Source organism: Ranitomeya variabilis, chromosome 3 (assembly GCF_051348905.1).
Source record: "Ranitomeya variabilis isolate aRanVar5 chromosome 3, aRanVar5.hap1, whole genome shotgun sequence".
In the NCBI taxonomy this organism is placed as follows: Eukaryota; Metazoa; Chordata; class Amphibia; order Anura; family Dendrobatidae; genus Ranitomeya; species Ranitomeya variabilis.
Genome location: NC_135234.1, coordinates 608102563 through 608120684, shown reverse-complemented (window position 1 = coordinate 608120684; position 18122 = coordinate 608102563). Strand labels below are relative to the sequence as shown.

Sequence of the window (18122 nt, the reverse complement as noted above, 5' to 3'; positions counted from 1 at the left end):
CTCATGGCAGCAGGTTTCCACCAATTACGGTAGCTACTGAAAATTAAAGATGGTGCATAACAGGGGATAACTAATGCAAAATGCAGGATACAAGTCTTTATGGACTTGACCTTTTATTTAAAAAAATTGTCTGAAAAGACAGGTATGCTTTAAAGGGAACCTATCATCTGATTCATGCCGCTTAAAACGTAGACAAAATGAATCACAGCCTGGCTGCGCGATTGCAGCCAGGTACCAGGTATATTTTTCTCTTAAAGCCTCTGGAATTTTGGGGGAAATACACTGCTTAAAAAAATAAAGGGAACACTTAAACAACAGAATATAACTCCAAGTAAATCAAACTTCTGTGAAATTAAACTGTCCATTTAGGACGCAACACTGTTTGACAATCAATTTCACATGCTGTTGTGCAAATGGAATAGACAACAGATGGAAATTATTGGCAATTATCAAGACACACTCAATAAAGGAGTGGTCCTGCAGGTGGGCACCACAGACCACTTCTCAGTACCAATGCTTTCAGGCTGATGATTTGGTCACTTTTGAATGTTGGTTGTGCTTTCACACTCGTGGTAGCATGAGACGGACTCTACAACCCACACAAGTGGCTTAGGCAGTGCAGCTCATCCAGGATGGCACCATCAATGCGAACTGTGGCAAGAAGGTTTGCTGTGTCTGTCAGTGTAGTGTTCAGAGGCTGGAGGCGCTACCAGGAGGCAGACCAGTACAGCAGGAGATGTGGAGAGGGCTGTAAGAGAGCAACAACCCAGCAGCAGGACCGCTACCTCAGCCTTTGTGCAAGGAGGAACAGGAGGAGCACTGCCAGAGCCCTGCAAAATGACCTCCAGCAGGCCACAAATGTGCATGTGTCTGCACAAACGGTTAGAAACAGTCTCCATGAGGATGGTCTGAGTGCCCGACGTCCACAGATGGGGGTTGTGCTCACAGCCCAACACCGTGCAGGACGCTTAGCATTTGCCACAAAATACCAGGATTGGCAAATTTGCTACTGGCGCCCTGTGCTCTTCACAGATGAAAGCAGGTTCACACTGAGCACATGTGACAGACGTGACAGAGTCTAGAGACGCCGTGGAGAGCGATCTGCTGCCTACAACATCCTTCAGCATGACCAGTTTGGCAGTGGGTCAGTAATGGTGTGGGGTGGCATTTCTTTGGAGGGCTGCACAGCACTCCATGTCCTCGCCAGAGGTAGCCTGACTGCCATTAGGTACCGAGATAAGATCCACAGACCCCTTGTGAGACCATATGCTGGTGCGGTTAGCCCTGGGTTCCTCCTAATGCAGGACAATGCTAGACCTCATGTGGCTGGAGTGTGTCAGCAGTTCCTGCAAGATGAAGGTATTGAAGCTATGGACTAGCCCACCCGTTCCCCAGACCTGAATCCGATTGAACACATCTGGGACATCATGTCTCGCACCATCCACCAACGTCACGTTGTACCCCAGACTGTCCAGGAGATGGTGGATGCTTTAGGTGATAGAGGCACATGGAGGCCACACACAGTACTGAGCATCATTTCCTTGTCTTGAGGCATTTCCACTGAAGTTAGATCAGCCTGTAACTTCATTTTCCACTTTGATTTTGAGCATCATTCCAACTCCAGAACTCCGTGGGATATTAGTTGTGATTTAGGTTGATCATTTTTAGATTATATTGGTCTCAACACATTCCACTATGTAATGAATAAAGATTTAGAACTGGAATATTTCATTCAGTGATATCTAGGATGTGGGATTTTATTGTTCCCTTTATTTTTTTGAGCAGTGTATATGGCTAGGGACCATAGATAAACTAGACAAGACCAACTCAATCCCCGGCGTCTCTTCCCCGCGCTGCTGCAGGTGAGTAAAAGCCCTCTAGTTATGTACTCAAAAGGGAGGAGACCTGTCAATCGCCTGAAGCGGCACTGGGAGGAGCCGGCCAAAGGTAGAGTTGGACTAGCCTCGTCTATGGTCTCTGGCTTGATCTTGAAAGCATAAAATGTAAGATTGGATGCACTTTGTAGGAAAAAATATGTTGCTAAATAAAAATGTATTAAATAGAATGTTACAGTACTCTCAGGCTATGTGCACACGTTGCGGATTCGGCTTAGGAATTTCTGGTGCGGATTCTGTCTCTCCAGGCAGAAAACGCATCTGTGGTTTTTTGTGCTGTTCCACCGCGTTTTTTTGTGCATTTTTGCTGCTGTTTTCTTGCGGATTTGCTGTGTTTTTTACTCCTGCGGTTTTCTATAATGGAATGGGTACAAAAACGCTGCAGATTAACAAAAAAGAAGTGACATGCTATTTCTTTAAAACCGCAGCGTTTCCACAGCGGATTTTCCGCAAAGTGTGCACAGCATTTTTTTTTTCTCATTGATTTCCATTGTACTGTAAATCAATTGCAGATCTGCAGCGTTTCTGCACTGCAAAAAACGCTGCGGATCCGCAGAGAATCCGCAACGTGTGCACATACCCTCAGTGCCAGCCACTGTGCCTCCAATGCCAACCTGAATGTTTCATAGCAAAAAGAGGCATTTATGGTCAGCCACAGTTACCCACAGTGCTTAAAGTCGTCACCACCCTTTACCTTCTTCACGTTCAGGCTTTCTGCAGGGAGTTACTGGTCAGTTCCCCGTTAGAATGTGTTCACGACACACGTTGTTAGGTTAATCCAACCCGTATTTTATTAGGGGATCTGCAGCAAAAATCAGAAAGTGAGGACGTGTATGGAAAGTATGCAAAACGGACAGCACACTCACCCTATGTCTGATCATGTGATAGTTCACTTGGGTCTTAGGTCCAAAATCTCCGCATGCACTAGCCTGGTCCTATTTGCATGTAAATAGAAGTGAGCTGCTGCACTTTTCTGCTTTGCGATGGGCACACAGAGCATCACATGGAGCAAAATGCAGATCTGACTGGCCCACTTTTTACAACTGTCTGGACCTAGCCTAAGGGTACTGTCACACTAAACGATTTACCAACGATCACGACCAGCGATACGACCTGGCCGTGATCGTTGGTAAGTGGTTGTGTGGTCGCTGGGGAGCTGTCACACAGACAGCTCTCCAGCGACCAACGATGCCGAAGTCCCCGGGTAACCAGGGTAAACATCGGGTTACTAAGCGCAGGGCCGTGCTTAGTAACCCGATGTTTACTGTGGTTACCAGCGTAAACGTAAAAAAAACCCAAACACTACATACTCACATTCCGGTGTCTGTCCCCCGGCGCTGTGCTTCTCTGCACTGTGTCTGCCAGCCGGAAAGCACAGCGGTGACGTCACCGCTGTGCTCGCTTTCCGGCCGGCGCTCACAGTGCAGAGAAGCTGAGACGCCGGAGGACAGACACCGGAATGTGAGTATGTACTGTTTGTTTTTTTTTACATTTACGATGGTAACCAGGGTAAACATCGGGTTACTAAGCGCGGCCCTGCACTTAGTAACCCGATGTTTACCCTGGTTACAAGCGAACGCATCGCTGGATCGCTGTCACACACAACGATCCAGCGATGACAGCGGGAGATCCAGCGACGAAAGAAAGTTCCAAACGATCTGCTACGACGTACGATTCTCAGCAGGATCCCTGATCGCTGCTGCGTGTCAGACACAGCGATATCGTATGGATATCGCTGGAACGTCACGGATCGTACCGTCGTAGCGATCAAAGTGCCAATGTGTGACAGTACCTTAAGACTCACATGTGATTATTGTTTCACTTGTAGCTCAGCTGTTTGCTAAATTCTGATTGTTTGAACAATCAAATGCCTAAAAGCCTGTAATGCGTATATACAGCACCACACCTTATTTCACCTCTTGCCACAGTTTCATTTATTAAAGCGAGTGCATTAACCAAATTACGTTAACAAAGGTTTAATATGTTTAAATCGTAAATCCAATTTAATAGATAATATACTGGTTTATCAGCAAAATGTATCTAAGGCTATATTCACATGTCCAGTAGTGATTAGTTGGAACAGATCCAACAGCAATTCATTTTCCATCCATTAGTCCATATTTAAATAACTGATCTATGCTGACTCCTTTTTTTGCTTACTGGATCCAGTAATGAATCCGTTGTTTACTTACTGGATCCAGTAACAAATCCATTGTTTACTTACTGGATCCAGTAAGCAAAAAAAACGGATTTGTTACAATTGAAAGAAAAACAAATAGCTGATTAAATGATCTGTTTTCTATAGACTTCAGTGTTAAAAAAAAAGAAAACTGATCCAGCAGAGATCAGTTATTGAAAAACAGACTAAAAAGTTGTTTCTGCACAACTTTTTGCCAACGAATTGCCGCTGGATCTGTTCTAAGTGATCACTGGATATGTGGACTTAGCCAAAAGGTGAGTCTATAGGGGAATACACATAAACATGCTCATCAGTACGTGGGTGACAGTGAAGCAGTTTACATTTGGCAATATTTCACAAGTGAGTACACAAACTATTCACATTAGATTATATATGTCTCCCAGTTTCACATACTGTAACTGTAATACACTAGAAATTGTACTTTAATATTTTTGTTGCTAATGGAGAAAACCACCCCCACTATTAAATGGGTTTTATATAAATAGCAGAGCCCGTGTACTTGTAATCTATGCAAGCTTGTCTATATGGCTGTAGATGTGCATTGTGCAAAAAGAACCTAGGAGATCTGACACCACAGATGGACATTGCCCAGAAAACTCTCTTAATTCTGTGGTGTTGTCTTTTCCTATTTTGACAACATGACCAAATACATTTTAAAAGCATGAAATGTAAATGGCTTGTGTCTCCATTTTCCAAGACCTATAACGGTTTCATTTTTCAGAATAGTTTTTGCACCCTTAGCTGACGTTTTTATTGATACCATTTTGGGGTAGATACTATGTTTTGATCACCTCTTATTGCATTTTATTACAATGTTGTGACTGCAAAGAAAACCTAATTCTAGCGTTCGTTTAAATTTTTTTTTTTCTTGTTACGTGGTTTACCAATCAGATTAATTTATTTTATATTTTGATTAATCTGACTTTTATAAATGCAGCTATACCAAATATTTGTGATATGAACTTTTTGTGGTGTTTTTTTTTTTTCATATTTTTAACAACTTTTTTTTTTTGCATTTTACTGTGGTTAATAAGCCCCTTAGGAGACTTAAAGCTGCGATCTTCTGTGCATGAGCACTGCTATGTATAGTAGAAATCACAATCTCCTATGAATGTCGGTCCATGTCTTGGAGGATTGTATTGACCGACAAGGGGGTTATCAGAAGATCCCCAAATGTTATGACAACCCATTGGCGCCCCACGATCACGTGACAGGGTCGCCGATGGGTGGGATTTGTGATGCACTTCTGGCCGGCACATGTTATATCCCGCTCTCAGTGGTTGACAGCTTGATTTAACTGGTTAACAGTCACAGGCGGTGCTCAGCTCTACCCTCGGCTGTTAAAAGCACATGATGGCTAACTTAGTCATCATGTCACATAAATATATATCATAGTTCGTGAAGAGGTTAAGACTGGACAACCACTTTAACGCAGCTGATGGATGGAAATTAGACTAGGGAGAACAATTTGTTTAGAAGCCCCTTACATGCCGCTTACATGCATTATTTTTTTTTACTGGGATGGAGACTAATCCCATGATAAAGTAGTTTGCAAAGTTTAATAACTTTCCATGCTAGACAAAAAAAATGTTTAGTTACTCCTTATTTGGCTTTCTGCACAACAAATGTTCTCTGTAATTTGCCTAGGAACAGTTAATGCATGCATCAGTTTACCATTGCAGATCTCCATCATCATTCTGATTTTGGCACAAAGTCCCAGGCTCTTTTCCCATTCTGTCGATTTTGGCAAGTCAGAGCCTGTAAATCTGGCTATATACAGTCAAACGCTTCTTCGGCCAATAGCTATTCTTCTTCATACGTATATATGCTCAGTTTGTCCTAGACATGCTTATGTTTTCCATGGAGAGAGAGGAGTATACCACTGCCAGACTCCTTTGGTGGCAATTTATATTCCCTGAGAAGTAAAAGATCAGAAATTTCAATTTATAATCTCCGCATATAATCTATTATGGGAGATTGTATGCCTCTATATATATATTGTTATTGGTGGGTTTGGTTACATATTCTCTTATATGTACGGAAAACTTAGTGTACATAGACACATGAATAGTATTGAACCCCTGACCAAAACGTAATTAAAATTTGTATTATTCAGTGAGTAGAACTTAGTGCAAGCATGTAAATATATAAAAATGTATCCTCCTTGCCATTTCAGCTATATGTTTGCTATAATCTGTTTTTTCAGCATATGAACCATGTTTTGTTTAATTACTTTTCAGTTTGTTTTCTTGTATTGTAGTTTTTTTATATCCTGTTATTGATTTGGGAGAGAATGTAATCCATGTAACATATTTCTATGCCCACAGGGTGTTGGCAAGAACAAGATTGTGGATAGATTTTTGCATTTACTAAACCGACCGCGGGAATATTTACAGCTGCACAGGTAATAATGATTATGATATTGCCAAACTTATTTCTGAAGATTACTCATTACTTATACCTTCATGGTCTCCTTGACTTTCAGTCTTGCATGTGAAGTAAGGACTTCCCTTGTCAGTAGAGAATAGATTATTGTGCTGAGAAGAGAAAAGAAAGATATAGGCAGCACACTATAAATGAGCGGTGAATGGGCCGTGACATAGCTTCCACTGGGGTTATTATCAGACCACCACTATGTGAGTCAAACATTTAGTTACACATTTTTCATGCTTTCCCTTATAGACTGGAAAATTGCAATTTCATATAGATGAGGGAACTAGCTTTCTTTATGTGCGGTGTGGCAGTAAGCGTTCCTGTCACGAGGGTGTCATGTCCCCCTGGAAGACCTGGAGTTAGATGGCCACTGTAATGCTGCTGCAGTGCAGTATAGCGCAACCTCCACCAGGGGATGCGGGTGAGGGAAGAGAGGTTGCTCACACAGCATAACACCACTGGGCAGCAGCACCAGGCGCCACCAATTGGCGAAACAGTAGTCAGACAGGCCTAGTCAGAAACAGTCAGGAGTAGAAGTACCAGAGGTTACAGCAATACACATGGTCAAATACAAGCCAGAAGTCAGAGCCAGACAGGAGCAGAGATAACTGATACATAAGACAGTAAAACAGGTCAGAAGACAAGCCAGGTCACATACCTAGAGGTCCAAGCACAAGGAGCGAACACTAATACAATTCCCAGGACAGGGAAGTCACGGGAACAGAGTAAATGGGCAGATAACAAAACACGATATCAAGGGATCAGCTGCCCTAGCCTGGGAGCATGAACTATCACTGACATTGGTCTCCAGGCCACAGCAGAGTGAAATAGCCACACAGAACCCAAAACGAGGCAGAGAAGGTTAACCCCTGCATGACCAGACCGGGGAGAGAATAACCAGAAACAAACCCCCGCCTGGATCATGACACATACGTCGAGTAATGAATCGCAGGTCTTCTTTAGAGATGGTGTGATTTGTGTCCCATATTAAGTGGGTGTAGTTTCTTCTGGTGCTGAAGAGGTTAACAACCCTTTCAATGATGGTGGGAAACATGCAGCTCTATTTCAGCTGCTTCTGATCAGGTCATTACCTTTTCCTATATAAACTAGTCAGACCTTCTCGTTTCTGCCGGTGAAAGATTTAAATCCTATGCTGTGTGCAAAAGCTAAGTGGTTGGAGTAGAGTTGTTGAAGTGTTCTGTGGTTAGCTGTAGTTCATGTGTGTTTATCTCCTGGTCCCTGTTTCCATTTAACCCCTTCCCGACATGCGCTGTACTAGTACTGCTCTGCAGGAACTGAGTTCCTGCAAACCGCAGTACTAGTACGGTGGCATGATCGCGTGGTCTCAGTGAGCACCGCGGCAATCGTGTGCGGGTGTCAGCTGTATGTGACGGCTGACACCCCGCAGCAATGCCCGCGATCGGCGCTTGTCAGTAGTAACAGCGACATAGAGGGGCATCGCGCAGGGACGGGGGCACCCTGCGGTCTCCCACCGGAACAACGCGATGCGATCGCGTTGTTCCGGTGTTCTCCAAGGAGTCCCTGGATCCCAAGTGGCCGCGCGGCTCCTTCCGGGTCCTGAAGTGAGGTGGCTTCCCGGCACCTGCTGAGAACACATATAAAAGTACACATATTTGGTATCGCCGCGTCCGTAACGATCCGCTTCTTAAAACTATCAAACTGGTTAACCCCTTCAGTGAACACCGCAAAACAAATAAATAAAAAAACAGGCAAAAAAAAAAAATGCTTTATCATCATACTGCCAAACAAAAAGTGCAATAAAATGTGATCAAAAAGACTGATATAAATAAACATGGTACTGCTGAAAGTGTCATCTTGTCCCGCAAAAAAAAAAGCTGCCATACAGCACCATCAGCAGAAAAATAAAAAAGTTATAGCTCTCAGAATAAAGCGATGCAAAAACAATTATTTTTATATAAAATAGTTTTTGTGTAAAAGCGCCAAAACATAAAAAAAGATATAAATGAGGTATCGCTGTAATCGTACTAACCTGAAGAATAAAGCTGCTTTATCAATTTTACCACACGCAGAGCGGTATAAAGGCCCCCCCCCCCAAAAAAAAAAAAAGAAATTCAGGAATTGCTGGTTTTTGTTCAGTCTGCCTCTCATAAATCGGAATAAAAAGTGATCAAAAAATGTCATGTGCCCGAAAATGGTACCAATAAAAATGCCAACTCATCCCGCAAAAAACAAGACCTCACATGACTCTGTGGGCCAAAATATGGATAAATTATAGCTCTCAAAATGTGGTGATGCAAAAACTATTTTTTGCAATAAAAAACCTCTCTTAGCGTGTGACAGCTGCCAAACAAAAACCCGCTATAAAAACCCGCTATAAATAGTAAATCAAACCCCCTTTTATCACCCCCTTAGTTAGGGAAAAATAATAAAATTAAAAAAATGTATTTATTTCCATTTTCCCATTAGGGTTAGGGTTGGGGCTAAAGTTAGGGTTTGGGCTAAAGTTAGGGTTTGGATTATGTTTACGGTTGGGGTTAGGATTAGGGTTAGGGATGTGTCAGTGTTAGGGGTGTGGTTAGGGTTATGGTTGAGATTAGGGCTGATATTAGGGTTAGGGGTGTGTTGTGGTTAAGGGTGTGGTCAGGGTTATGGTTAGAGTTGGGATTAGGGTTAGGGGTGTGGTTAGGGTTATGGTTGGGATTAGGCTTAGGGGTGGGTTAGGGGTTGAGTTAGAATTGGGGGGGTTTCCACTGTTTAGGCACATCAGGGGCTCTCCAAACGCGACTTGGCGTCCGATCTCAATTCCAGCCAATTCTGCGTTGAAAAAGTAAAACAGTGCGCCTTCCCTTCCGAGCTCTGCCGTGCGCCCAAACAGTGGTTCTCCCCCACATATGGGGTATCAGCGTACTCAGAACAAATTGGACAACAACTTTTGCACTCCAATTTCTCCTGTTACCCTTGTGAAAATAAAAATTTGGGGGCTAAAATATCAATTTTGTGGAAAAAAAATATATATTTTATTTTCTCGGCTCTGCGTTATAAACTTTAGCAAAACACTTGGGGGTTCAAAGTTCTCTCAACACATCTAGATAAGTTCCTTGGGGGGTCTAGTTTCCAATATGGGGTCACTTGTGGAGGTTTCTACTGTTTAGGTACATCAGGGGCTCTGCAAACGCAACGTGACGCCCACAGATCATTCTATCAAAGTCTGCATTCCAAAGCAGCGCTCCTTCCCTTCCGCGCTCTGCCATGCGCCCAAACTGTTGTTTCCCCCCACATAGGGGTATCAGCGTACTCAGGACAAATTGGACAACAACTTTTGAGGTCCAATTTCTCCTGTTACCCTTGGGAAATTAAAAAATTGCGAGCTAAAAGATCATTTTGTGGAAAAAAAATGATTTTTTAATTTTCACGGCTCTACATTCTAAACTTTAGTGAAACAATTGGGGGTTCAAAGTGCTCACCACACATCGAGATAAGTTCCTTAGAGGGTCTTTTTTCCAAAATGGGGTCACTTGTGGGGGGTTTCCCACTGTTTAGGCACATCAGGGGCTCTCCAAATGCGACATGGTGTCCGATCTCAATTCCAGCAAATTTTGCATTAAAAAGTAAAACGGCACTCCTTCCCTTCTGAGCTCTGCCTTGCGCCCAAGCAGTGGTATACCCACACATATGGGGTATCGGCGTACTCAGGACAAATTGTACAACGACTTTTAGGGTCCAATTTGTCCTGTTACCCTTGGTAAAATAAAACAAATTGGATCTGAAGTAAAAATTTTGTGAAAAAAAGTTAAATGTTCAATTTTTTTTAAACATTCTAAGAATTCCTGTGAAGCACCTGAAGGGTTAATAAACTTCTTGAATGTGGTTTTGAGTACCTTGAGGGGTGCAGTTTTTAGAATTGTGTAACTTTTGGGCATTTTCTGTCATATAGGCCCCTCAAAGTCACTTTATGTGTGAGGTGGTCTCAAAAAAAATGGTTTTGCTAATTTTGTTGTAAAAATGAGAAATCGCTGGTCAACTTTTAACCCTTATAACTTCCTAACAAAATTGTTTCCAAAATTGTTCTAATGTAAAGCAGACATGTGGGAAATGTTATTTATTATCTATTTTGTATGATATGACTCTAATTTAACCCCTTAGTGACAGAGCCAATTTGGTACTTAATGACCGAGCCAATTTTTACAATTCTGACCACTGTCACTTTATGAGGTTATAACTCTGGAACGCTTTAACGGATCCTGCTGATTCTGAGATTGTTTTTTCGTGACATGTTGTACTTCATGCTAGTGGTAACATTTCTTCGATATTACTTGCGATTATTTATGAAAAAAATGGAAATATGGTGAAAAATTTAAAATTTTTGCAATTTTCAAATTTTGTATTTTTATGCCCTTAAATCAGAGAGATATGTCACACAAAATAGTTAATAAATAACATTTCCGACATGTCTACTTTACATCAGCACAATTTTGGAAACAAAATTTTTTTTTTAGTTAGGGAGTTATAAGGGTTAAAATTTGACCAGCAATTTCTCATTTTTACAACACCATTTTTTTTTAGGGACCACATCACATTTGAAGTCATTTTGAGGGTCTATATGATAGAAAATAACCAAGTGTGACACCATTCTAAAAACTGCACCCCTCAAGGTACTTAAAACCACATTCAAGAAGTTTATTAACCCTTTACGTGCTTCACAGGAAATCAAACAATGTGGAAGGAAAAAATGAACATTTAACTTTTTTTGCAAACACTTTAATTCAGAACCATATTTTTTTATTTTCACAAGTGTAAAAACAGAAATTTAACCATACATTTTGTTGTGCAATTTCTCCTGAATACGCTGATACCCCATATGTGGGGGTAAACCACTGTTTGGGCGCACCGCAGAGCTTGGAAGAGAAGGAGCGCCGTTTGACTTTTTCAATGCAGAATTGGCTGGAATTGAGATCGGATGCCATGTCACGTTTGGAGAGCCCCTTATGTGCCTAAACAGTGGAAACGCTCCACAAGTGACACCATTTTGGAAACTAGACCCCTTAAGGAACTTAACTAGATGTGTGGTGAGCACTTTGAGCCCCCAAGTGCTTCACAGAAGTTTATAACGTAGAGCCGTGAAAATAAAAAAATCGCATTTGTTTACACAAAAATGATATTTTCGCCCACAAATTCTTATTTTCACAAGGGTAACAGGAGAAATTAGACCACAAAAGTTTGTTGTGCAATTTCTCCTGAGTACGTTGATACCCCATATGTGGGGGTAAACCACTGTTTGGGCTCACTGCAGAGCTTGGAAGAGACGGAGCGCCGTTTTACTTTTTCAATGTAGAATTAGCTGGAATTGAGATCGGATGCCATGTCGCGTTTGGAGAGCCACTGATGTGCCTAAACAGTGGAAACCCCCCACAAGTGACACCATTTTGGAAACTAGACCCCATAAGGAACATAACTAGATGTGTGGTGAGCACTTTGATCCCCCAGGTGCTTCACGGAAGTTTATAACGTAGAGCCGTGAAAATAAAAAATAACATTTTTTCTCCAAAAATGATCTTTTTGCCCCAAAATTTTTATTTTCCCAAGGGTAACAGGAGAAATTAGACAACAAATGTTGTTGTGCAATCTCTCCTGAGTACGTCGATACCCCATATGTGGGGGTAAACCACTGTTTGGGCGCACTGCAGAGCTTGGAAGAGGAGGAGTGCCGTTTTACTTTTTCAATGTAGAATTGGCTGGAATTGAGATCGGACTAGACCCCTTAAGGAACTTATCTAGATGTGTGGTGAGCACTTTAAACCCCCAGGTGCTTCACGGAAGTTTATAACGTAGAGCCGTGAAAATAAAAAATCCTTTTTTTTCACTCAAAAATGATTTTTTAGCCTGCAATTTTTTATTTTATCAAGGGTAACAGGAGACATTGGACCACAAAGTCTGTTGACCAGTTTGTCCTGAGTACGCTGATACCCCATATGTGGGGGGACTCAGAGGGCACTGTTTGGGCACCCATCAGGGCTCGGAAGGGAAGGAGCGCTGCTTAGAATGCAGACTTTGATGGGATGGTCTGCAGGTGTCATGTTGCATTTGCAGAGATCCTGATGTACCTAAACAGTAGAAACCCCCCAAAGTGACTCCATTTTGGAAACTAGACCCCCCAAAGAGCTTATCTAGATGTGTTGTGAGAACTTTGAATGCCCAAGTGCTTCACAGAAGTTTATAATGCAGAGTCGTGAAAACAAAAAAATATATTTTTTTCACAAAAAAGATTTTTTTAGCCCCCCAATTTTTATTTTCACAAGGGTAACAAGAGAAATTGGACCCCAAAAGTTGTTGTCTAATTTGTCCTGAGTACACTGATACCCCATGTGTGGGGGGGACCACTGTTTGGGCGCATGGCTGAGCTCGGAAGGGAAGGAGTGCCGTTTTGGAATGCAGACTTTGATAGAATGGTCTGCAGGCATTATGTTGCGTTTGCAGAGCCCCCGATGTACCTAAACAGTAGAAACCCCCCACAAGTGACCTCATTTTGGAAACTAGACCCCCCAAGGAACTTATCTAGATGTGTGGTGAGAACTTTGAATGCCCAAGTGCTTCACAGAAGTTTATAATGCAGAGTCGTGAAAATAAAAAATATATTTTTTTTCCACAAAAAAAGATTTTTTAGCCCCCAAGTTTTTATTTTCACAAAGGTATCAGGAGAAATTGGACCCCAAAAGTTGTTGTCCAATTTATCCCGAGTATGCTGATGCCCCATATGTGGGGGTAAACCACTGTTTGGGCGCACGGCAGAGCTCAGAAGGTAGGGAGCACCATTTTACTTTTTGAGCACAAAATTAGCTGTAGTGTTTAGAGACCCCCTGATGTACCTAAACAGTGGAAACCCCCCAATTCTAACTCCAACCCTAACCCCAACACACCCCTAACCCTAATCCCAACCCGATCCATAATCCTAATCACAACCCTAACCCCCAAAACACCCCTAACCCTAATCCCAAACCTAACCATAACCCTAATCAAAACCCTAAACCCAACACCCCCCTAATCCTAATCTCAACCCTAACCTCAAAACCTAACCCTAATCCCAATACACCCCTATCCTTAATCCCAACCCTAGTCTTAACCCTAATTCCAAACCTAACCCTAATCCCAAATGTAACCCTAATGCCAACCCTAATCCAAATCCTAATCCCAACTCTAACCCTAACTTTAGCCCCAACCCTAGCCCTAACCCTAACTTTAGCCCAAACCCTAACTTTAGCCCTAAACCTAGCCCCAACCCTAACCCTAACTTTAGCCCCAACCCTAGCTCTAACCCTAACCCAAGCCCTAACCCTAAGGCTATGTGCACATGTTGCGGATTTTGCTGCGGATCCGCAGCGTTTCCGCAGCTGCGGGTCCGCAGCAGTTTCCCATGAGTTTACAGTACAATGTAAACCTATGGGAAACATAAAATGCTGTGCCCATGCTGCGGAAAAAAACACACGGAAACGCAGCGGTTTACATTCCGCAGCATGTCAATTCTTTCTGCTGATTCCGCAGCGGTTTACATTCCGCAGCATGTCAATTCTTTCTGCTGATTCCGCAGCGGTTTTACACCTGCTCCATAATAGAAAACCGCAGGTGTAAAACCGCAGTGGAATCCGCACAAAAACCGCGGTACATCCGCGATAAATCCGCAGGAAAAACGCAGCGTTTTGGTCCTGCGGATTTATCAAATCCGCTGCGGAAAAATCCGCAGAGAACCATTCTGTGTGTGCACATATCCTAACCCTACCCCTAACCCTAACCCTAACCCTACCCCTAACCCTAACCCTATTTGGAAAATAGAAATTCATACATTTTTTTTATTTTATTATTTTTTTCTTACTAAGGGGGTGATAAAGGGGGGGGTTATTTACTATTTTTTTATTTTGATCACTGTGATAGGATCTCACAGTGACCAAAATAAAAAAAGAGGAAGAATTTTCTTCTGCCTGCAGATCATGGCGGGCGCACTGCGCATGCGCCCGCCATTTTCTTACCGGAGCAAGAAGCCGGCAGCCAGCAGAAGAAGCAGGAGGATCCAGGGACACCGGTAAGTATAACAGGGTCCCCGAATCCCCCTATTTCTCTGTCCTCTGATGTGCGATCACATCAGAGGACAGAGAATGACATCGCTTTTTTTTTTTTTTTTTTTTGCGGTCGCCGGTAAACAGTAAATTACCGGCGATCGCAAAACAGGGGTCGGTAAAAACCGACCCCGATCATGTTCTTTGGGGTCTCGGCTACCCCCGGCAGCCGAGACCCCAAAGAACATCCGGGTGCCGGGCGGCGGGCGCACTGCGCATGCGCCCGCCATTATTTCCCCGGAAAAAGATGGCGGCGCCCATCGGGAGCCACGAGGAGCACCGGGGGAGGTAGGTGAGTATTGGCGGGCTATCGGGGACCACATTTCTCTGTCCTCCGATGTGCGATCACATCGGAGGACAGAGAAATTAAATGGCAAATCGCGGTTTTTTTTTTTTTGTTGCGACCGCCGGTGAACGGTTAATTACCGGCGATCGCAACTAGGAGGTCGGTAAAAAACCCCCGAATCATGTTCTCTGGGGTCTCTCCTACCCCCGGCAACCGAGACCCCAGAGAAAATCAGACTCTAGGGGGCGCTATTCACTTTTTCCACTGCGCCGTTAATTAACAGCGCTGTGGTTTAAGTACCCTTAGCGGCCGCCGTTAAAAGGCGTATCGGCGGTCGTTAAGGGCATAAAAACTAAAAGTTTAAAAATTGCAAAATTTTCGCCAAATTTCCGTTTTTTTTCACAAATAAACGCAAGTCATATTGAAGAAATTTTACCACTATCATAAAGTACAATATGTCAGGAGAAAACAGTCTCAGAATCACCAGGATCCGTTGAAGCGTTTTAGAGTTATGACCTCATAAAGTGACAGTGGTCAGAATTAAAAAAAAAAAAAAAAAAAAAAATGGGCAGGTCAGGAAGTTGAGAACAGGCTTCGGGGTGAAGGGTTAATGTAATCCTCCCTGTCCCTATCCTCCTTTCCATTATTGGTTACTGCTATTTTATGATAAAGGTTTTGGGTTATCCTTGTTTTGTCTGTTTTGTTTACATTACATTCGTCTCATGCCTCATGGGGTACATAAAGGGATAGATCAGGGTTTAACCCCTTTCTGACCTCGGACGGGATAGTACGTCCGAGGTCAGATCCCCTGCTTTGATGTGGGCTCCGGCGGTGAGCCCACATCAAAGCCGCAACATGTCAGCTGTTTTGAACAGCTGACATGTGCGCGCAATAGCGGTGAGTGGAATCGCGATCTACCCGCTGCTATTAACTAGTTAAATGCCACTGTCAAACGCTGACAGCGGCATTTAACTACTGCTTCCGGTCGCACGGCCGGAAATGTGCTCATCGCCGACCCCCGTCACATGATCGGGGGTCAGCGATGGGTCGGCATAGTAACCAGAGGTCTCATTGAGACCTCTATGGTTCCTGATGCCGGCTTGCTGTGAGCGCCACCCTGTGGTCGGCGCTCATAGCAAGCCTATAGTTAAGCTACATAGCAGTGATCTGAGGATCAGGTTATACCATCTTCTAGCCTTCCATGGAGGCTATTGAAGCATGGCAAAAGTAAACAAAAAAATGTTTAAAAAAAATATGAAATAAATAAAAAAATAAATAAATGAAAGTTTAAATCACCCCCGTTTCCCCCCATTCAAAATAAAACAATAAAAATAAAATCAAATATACATATATTTGGTATCTCCGCGTTCAGAATCGCCCGATCTATCATTAATAATAGGATTAACCTGATCGCTAAACGGCGTAGCGACAAAAAAATCGAAACGCCAAAATTACGTTTTTTTTTGTTGCCGCGACATTACATTAAAATGCATTAATGGGTGATCAAAAGAATGTATCTGCATCAAAATGGTATCACTAAAAACGTCAGCTCGGCACGCAAAAAATAAGCCCTCACCTGACCCCAGATCACAAAAATTGGAGACGCTATAGGTATCGGACTATGGCACAATTTTTTTTTTTTTAGCAAAGTTTTGAATTTTTTTTCACCACTTAAATAAAAAATAACCTAGACATGTTTGGTGTCTATGAACTCGTAATGACCTGGAGAATCATAATGGCAGTTTTAGCATTTAGTGAACCTAGCAAAAAAGCCAAGCAAAAAACAAGTGTGGGATTGCACTTTTTTTTTGCAATTTCACCGCATTTGGAATTTTTTCCCCATTTTGTAGTACACGACATGGTAAAACCTATGATGTCGTTCAAATGCACAACTCGTCCCTCAAAAAATAGCGAAAAACGAACACGGAAAAACTGAAAATCCCAAGGTCATGAAGGGGTTAACAGGAGCATAGTAAGGTCGGAGATTCGGGCCTCTCAATGTTCAAGAGTACCCCCGGGACAGGAATAGCTAGGGTCCCTGTTCCAGGCACAGTTTGAGGCAAACCTTCCTTACCGAAGGCCGTCACAGCGTGACAGTTCCTGATCCAAGATGTTCTTGGGGATTGTTTAAAAGCTTGTTAACTTGTAAAGGAACACTAAACCTAAATCATGCTAAAAGTAAATACATGGTATTAATAGTCTTGTAGAGTATGCAGGAGTAATTTTCCTGTCTATCTGTCTAATTTCCAATTTATTACGTGTCATTCTAGTTGCATCCATTTTTTCTCATCCATTTTTTTTTTCACTTCAGCAACTCTTCTTTAGCCATTGAGTCATAATGTATCAGTTAAAGGGAGTCTGTCCCCAGGTTTTGCTCTGTAATCCAAGAACAGCATAAACAGGGCAAGAGCCTGATTCTAACTATGTATCATTATTGGGCTGCTGGGTGAAGTTTTGATAGAATCCCTGTTTTATCTGTTGTACATGTAGCAGTTGTCATAATTCTGAGATCTGTATAACCCCACCCACACCCCTTATTGGTAGCTTCCTGTGTACAGCCTACATTGTCAGCTAGCTGCTATCAGTGGTGAAGGTGGGGTTACACAGGTTATCCTGCTGCTGTGCAAATCACGCTGATAAAAAACTGATTGTATTGAAGCTACAACACACAGCCTAGTAAGTGACACATCCGTGTAATCAGGCTTTCTTGTCCTAGATTATGCTGCTCTCAGATAAAATAGCAAAAACGTGCTGACAGATTCCTTTTAAAAATGGATGAAACTCAGATGAAACTCTGAAGTAGAAAGAATGTCTTTCATGCCTCATCTGATTTTATTGATCCCCATAGACTTATCTGCAAAGTATATGAGAATAGTACAAGCTCTGAGTCTCGTAGACCGGAGAAATGGATCCATTTTTAAAATTGATGTGTGTATGGATTGTAAAATAGCGCTTACTGCATGTGTTGGGGGACACTCGCCTAGCAACGGGATTAAGGCACATAGTTACGTTTTTCTCACAAAACAGTCTATTTGGTTTATTTACATGTCATAAACCGGATAACGTAAGGTCCAGTACATTACATCTACGTAACATCGTAAGCACCAATAGTCTGTTCCAATAGTAGATACTTCATAGCACACGGTTTTAATCAGTTTTCAGACACTACACCCGCTAGTCCTCCTCTGACTAGTTCCCGGGGGTGCCCGTACGCCACATCA

The 18122-nt window shown here is 42.6% G+C and overlaps 1 protein-coding gene across 4 annotated transcripts in view; it reads left to right on the top strand.

Moving 5' to 3' along the window:
- Positions 1-18122, top strand: part of VWA8 (von Willebrand factor A domain containing 8) — a 523579-nt gene that overhangs the window by 241251 nt on the left and 264206 nt on the right. For all 4 annotated transcript variants that reach the window (XM_077297321.1, XM_077297318.1, XM_077297319.1 and 1 more), the window contains exon 22: positions 6423-6499. In XM_077297321.1, coding sequence (XP_077153436.1) covers positions 6423-6499 — 77 coding nt within the window. The remainder of the gene's footprint in view (positions 1-6422; positions 6500-18122) is intronic.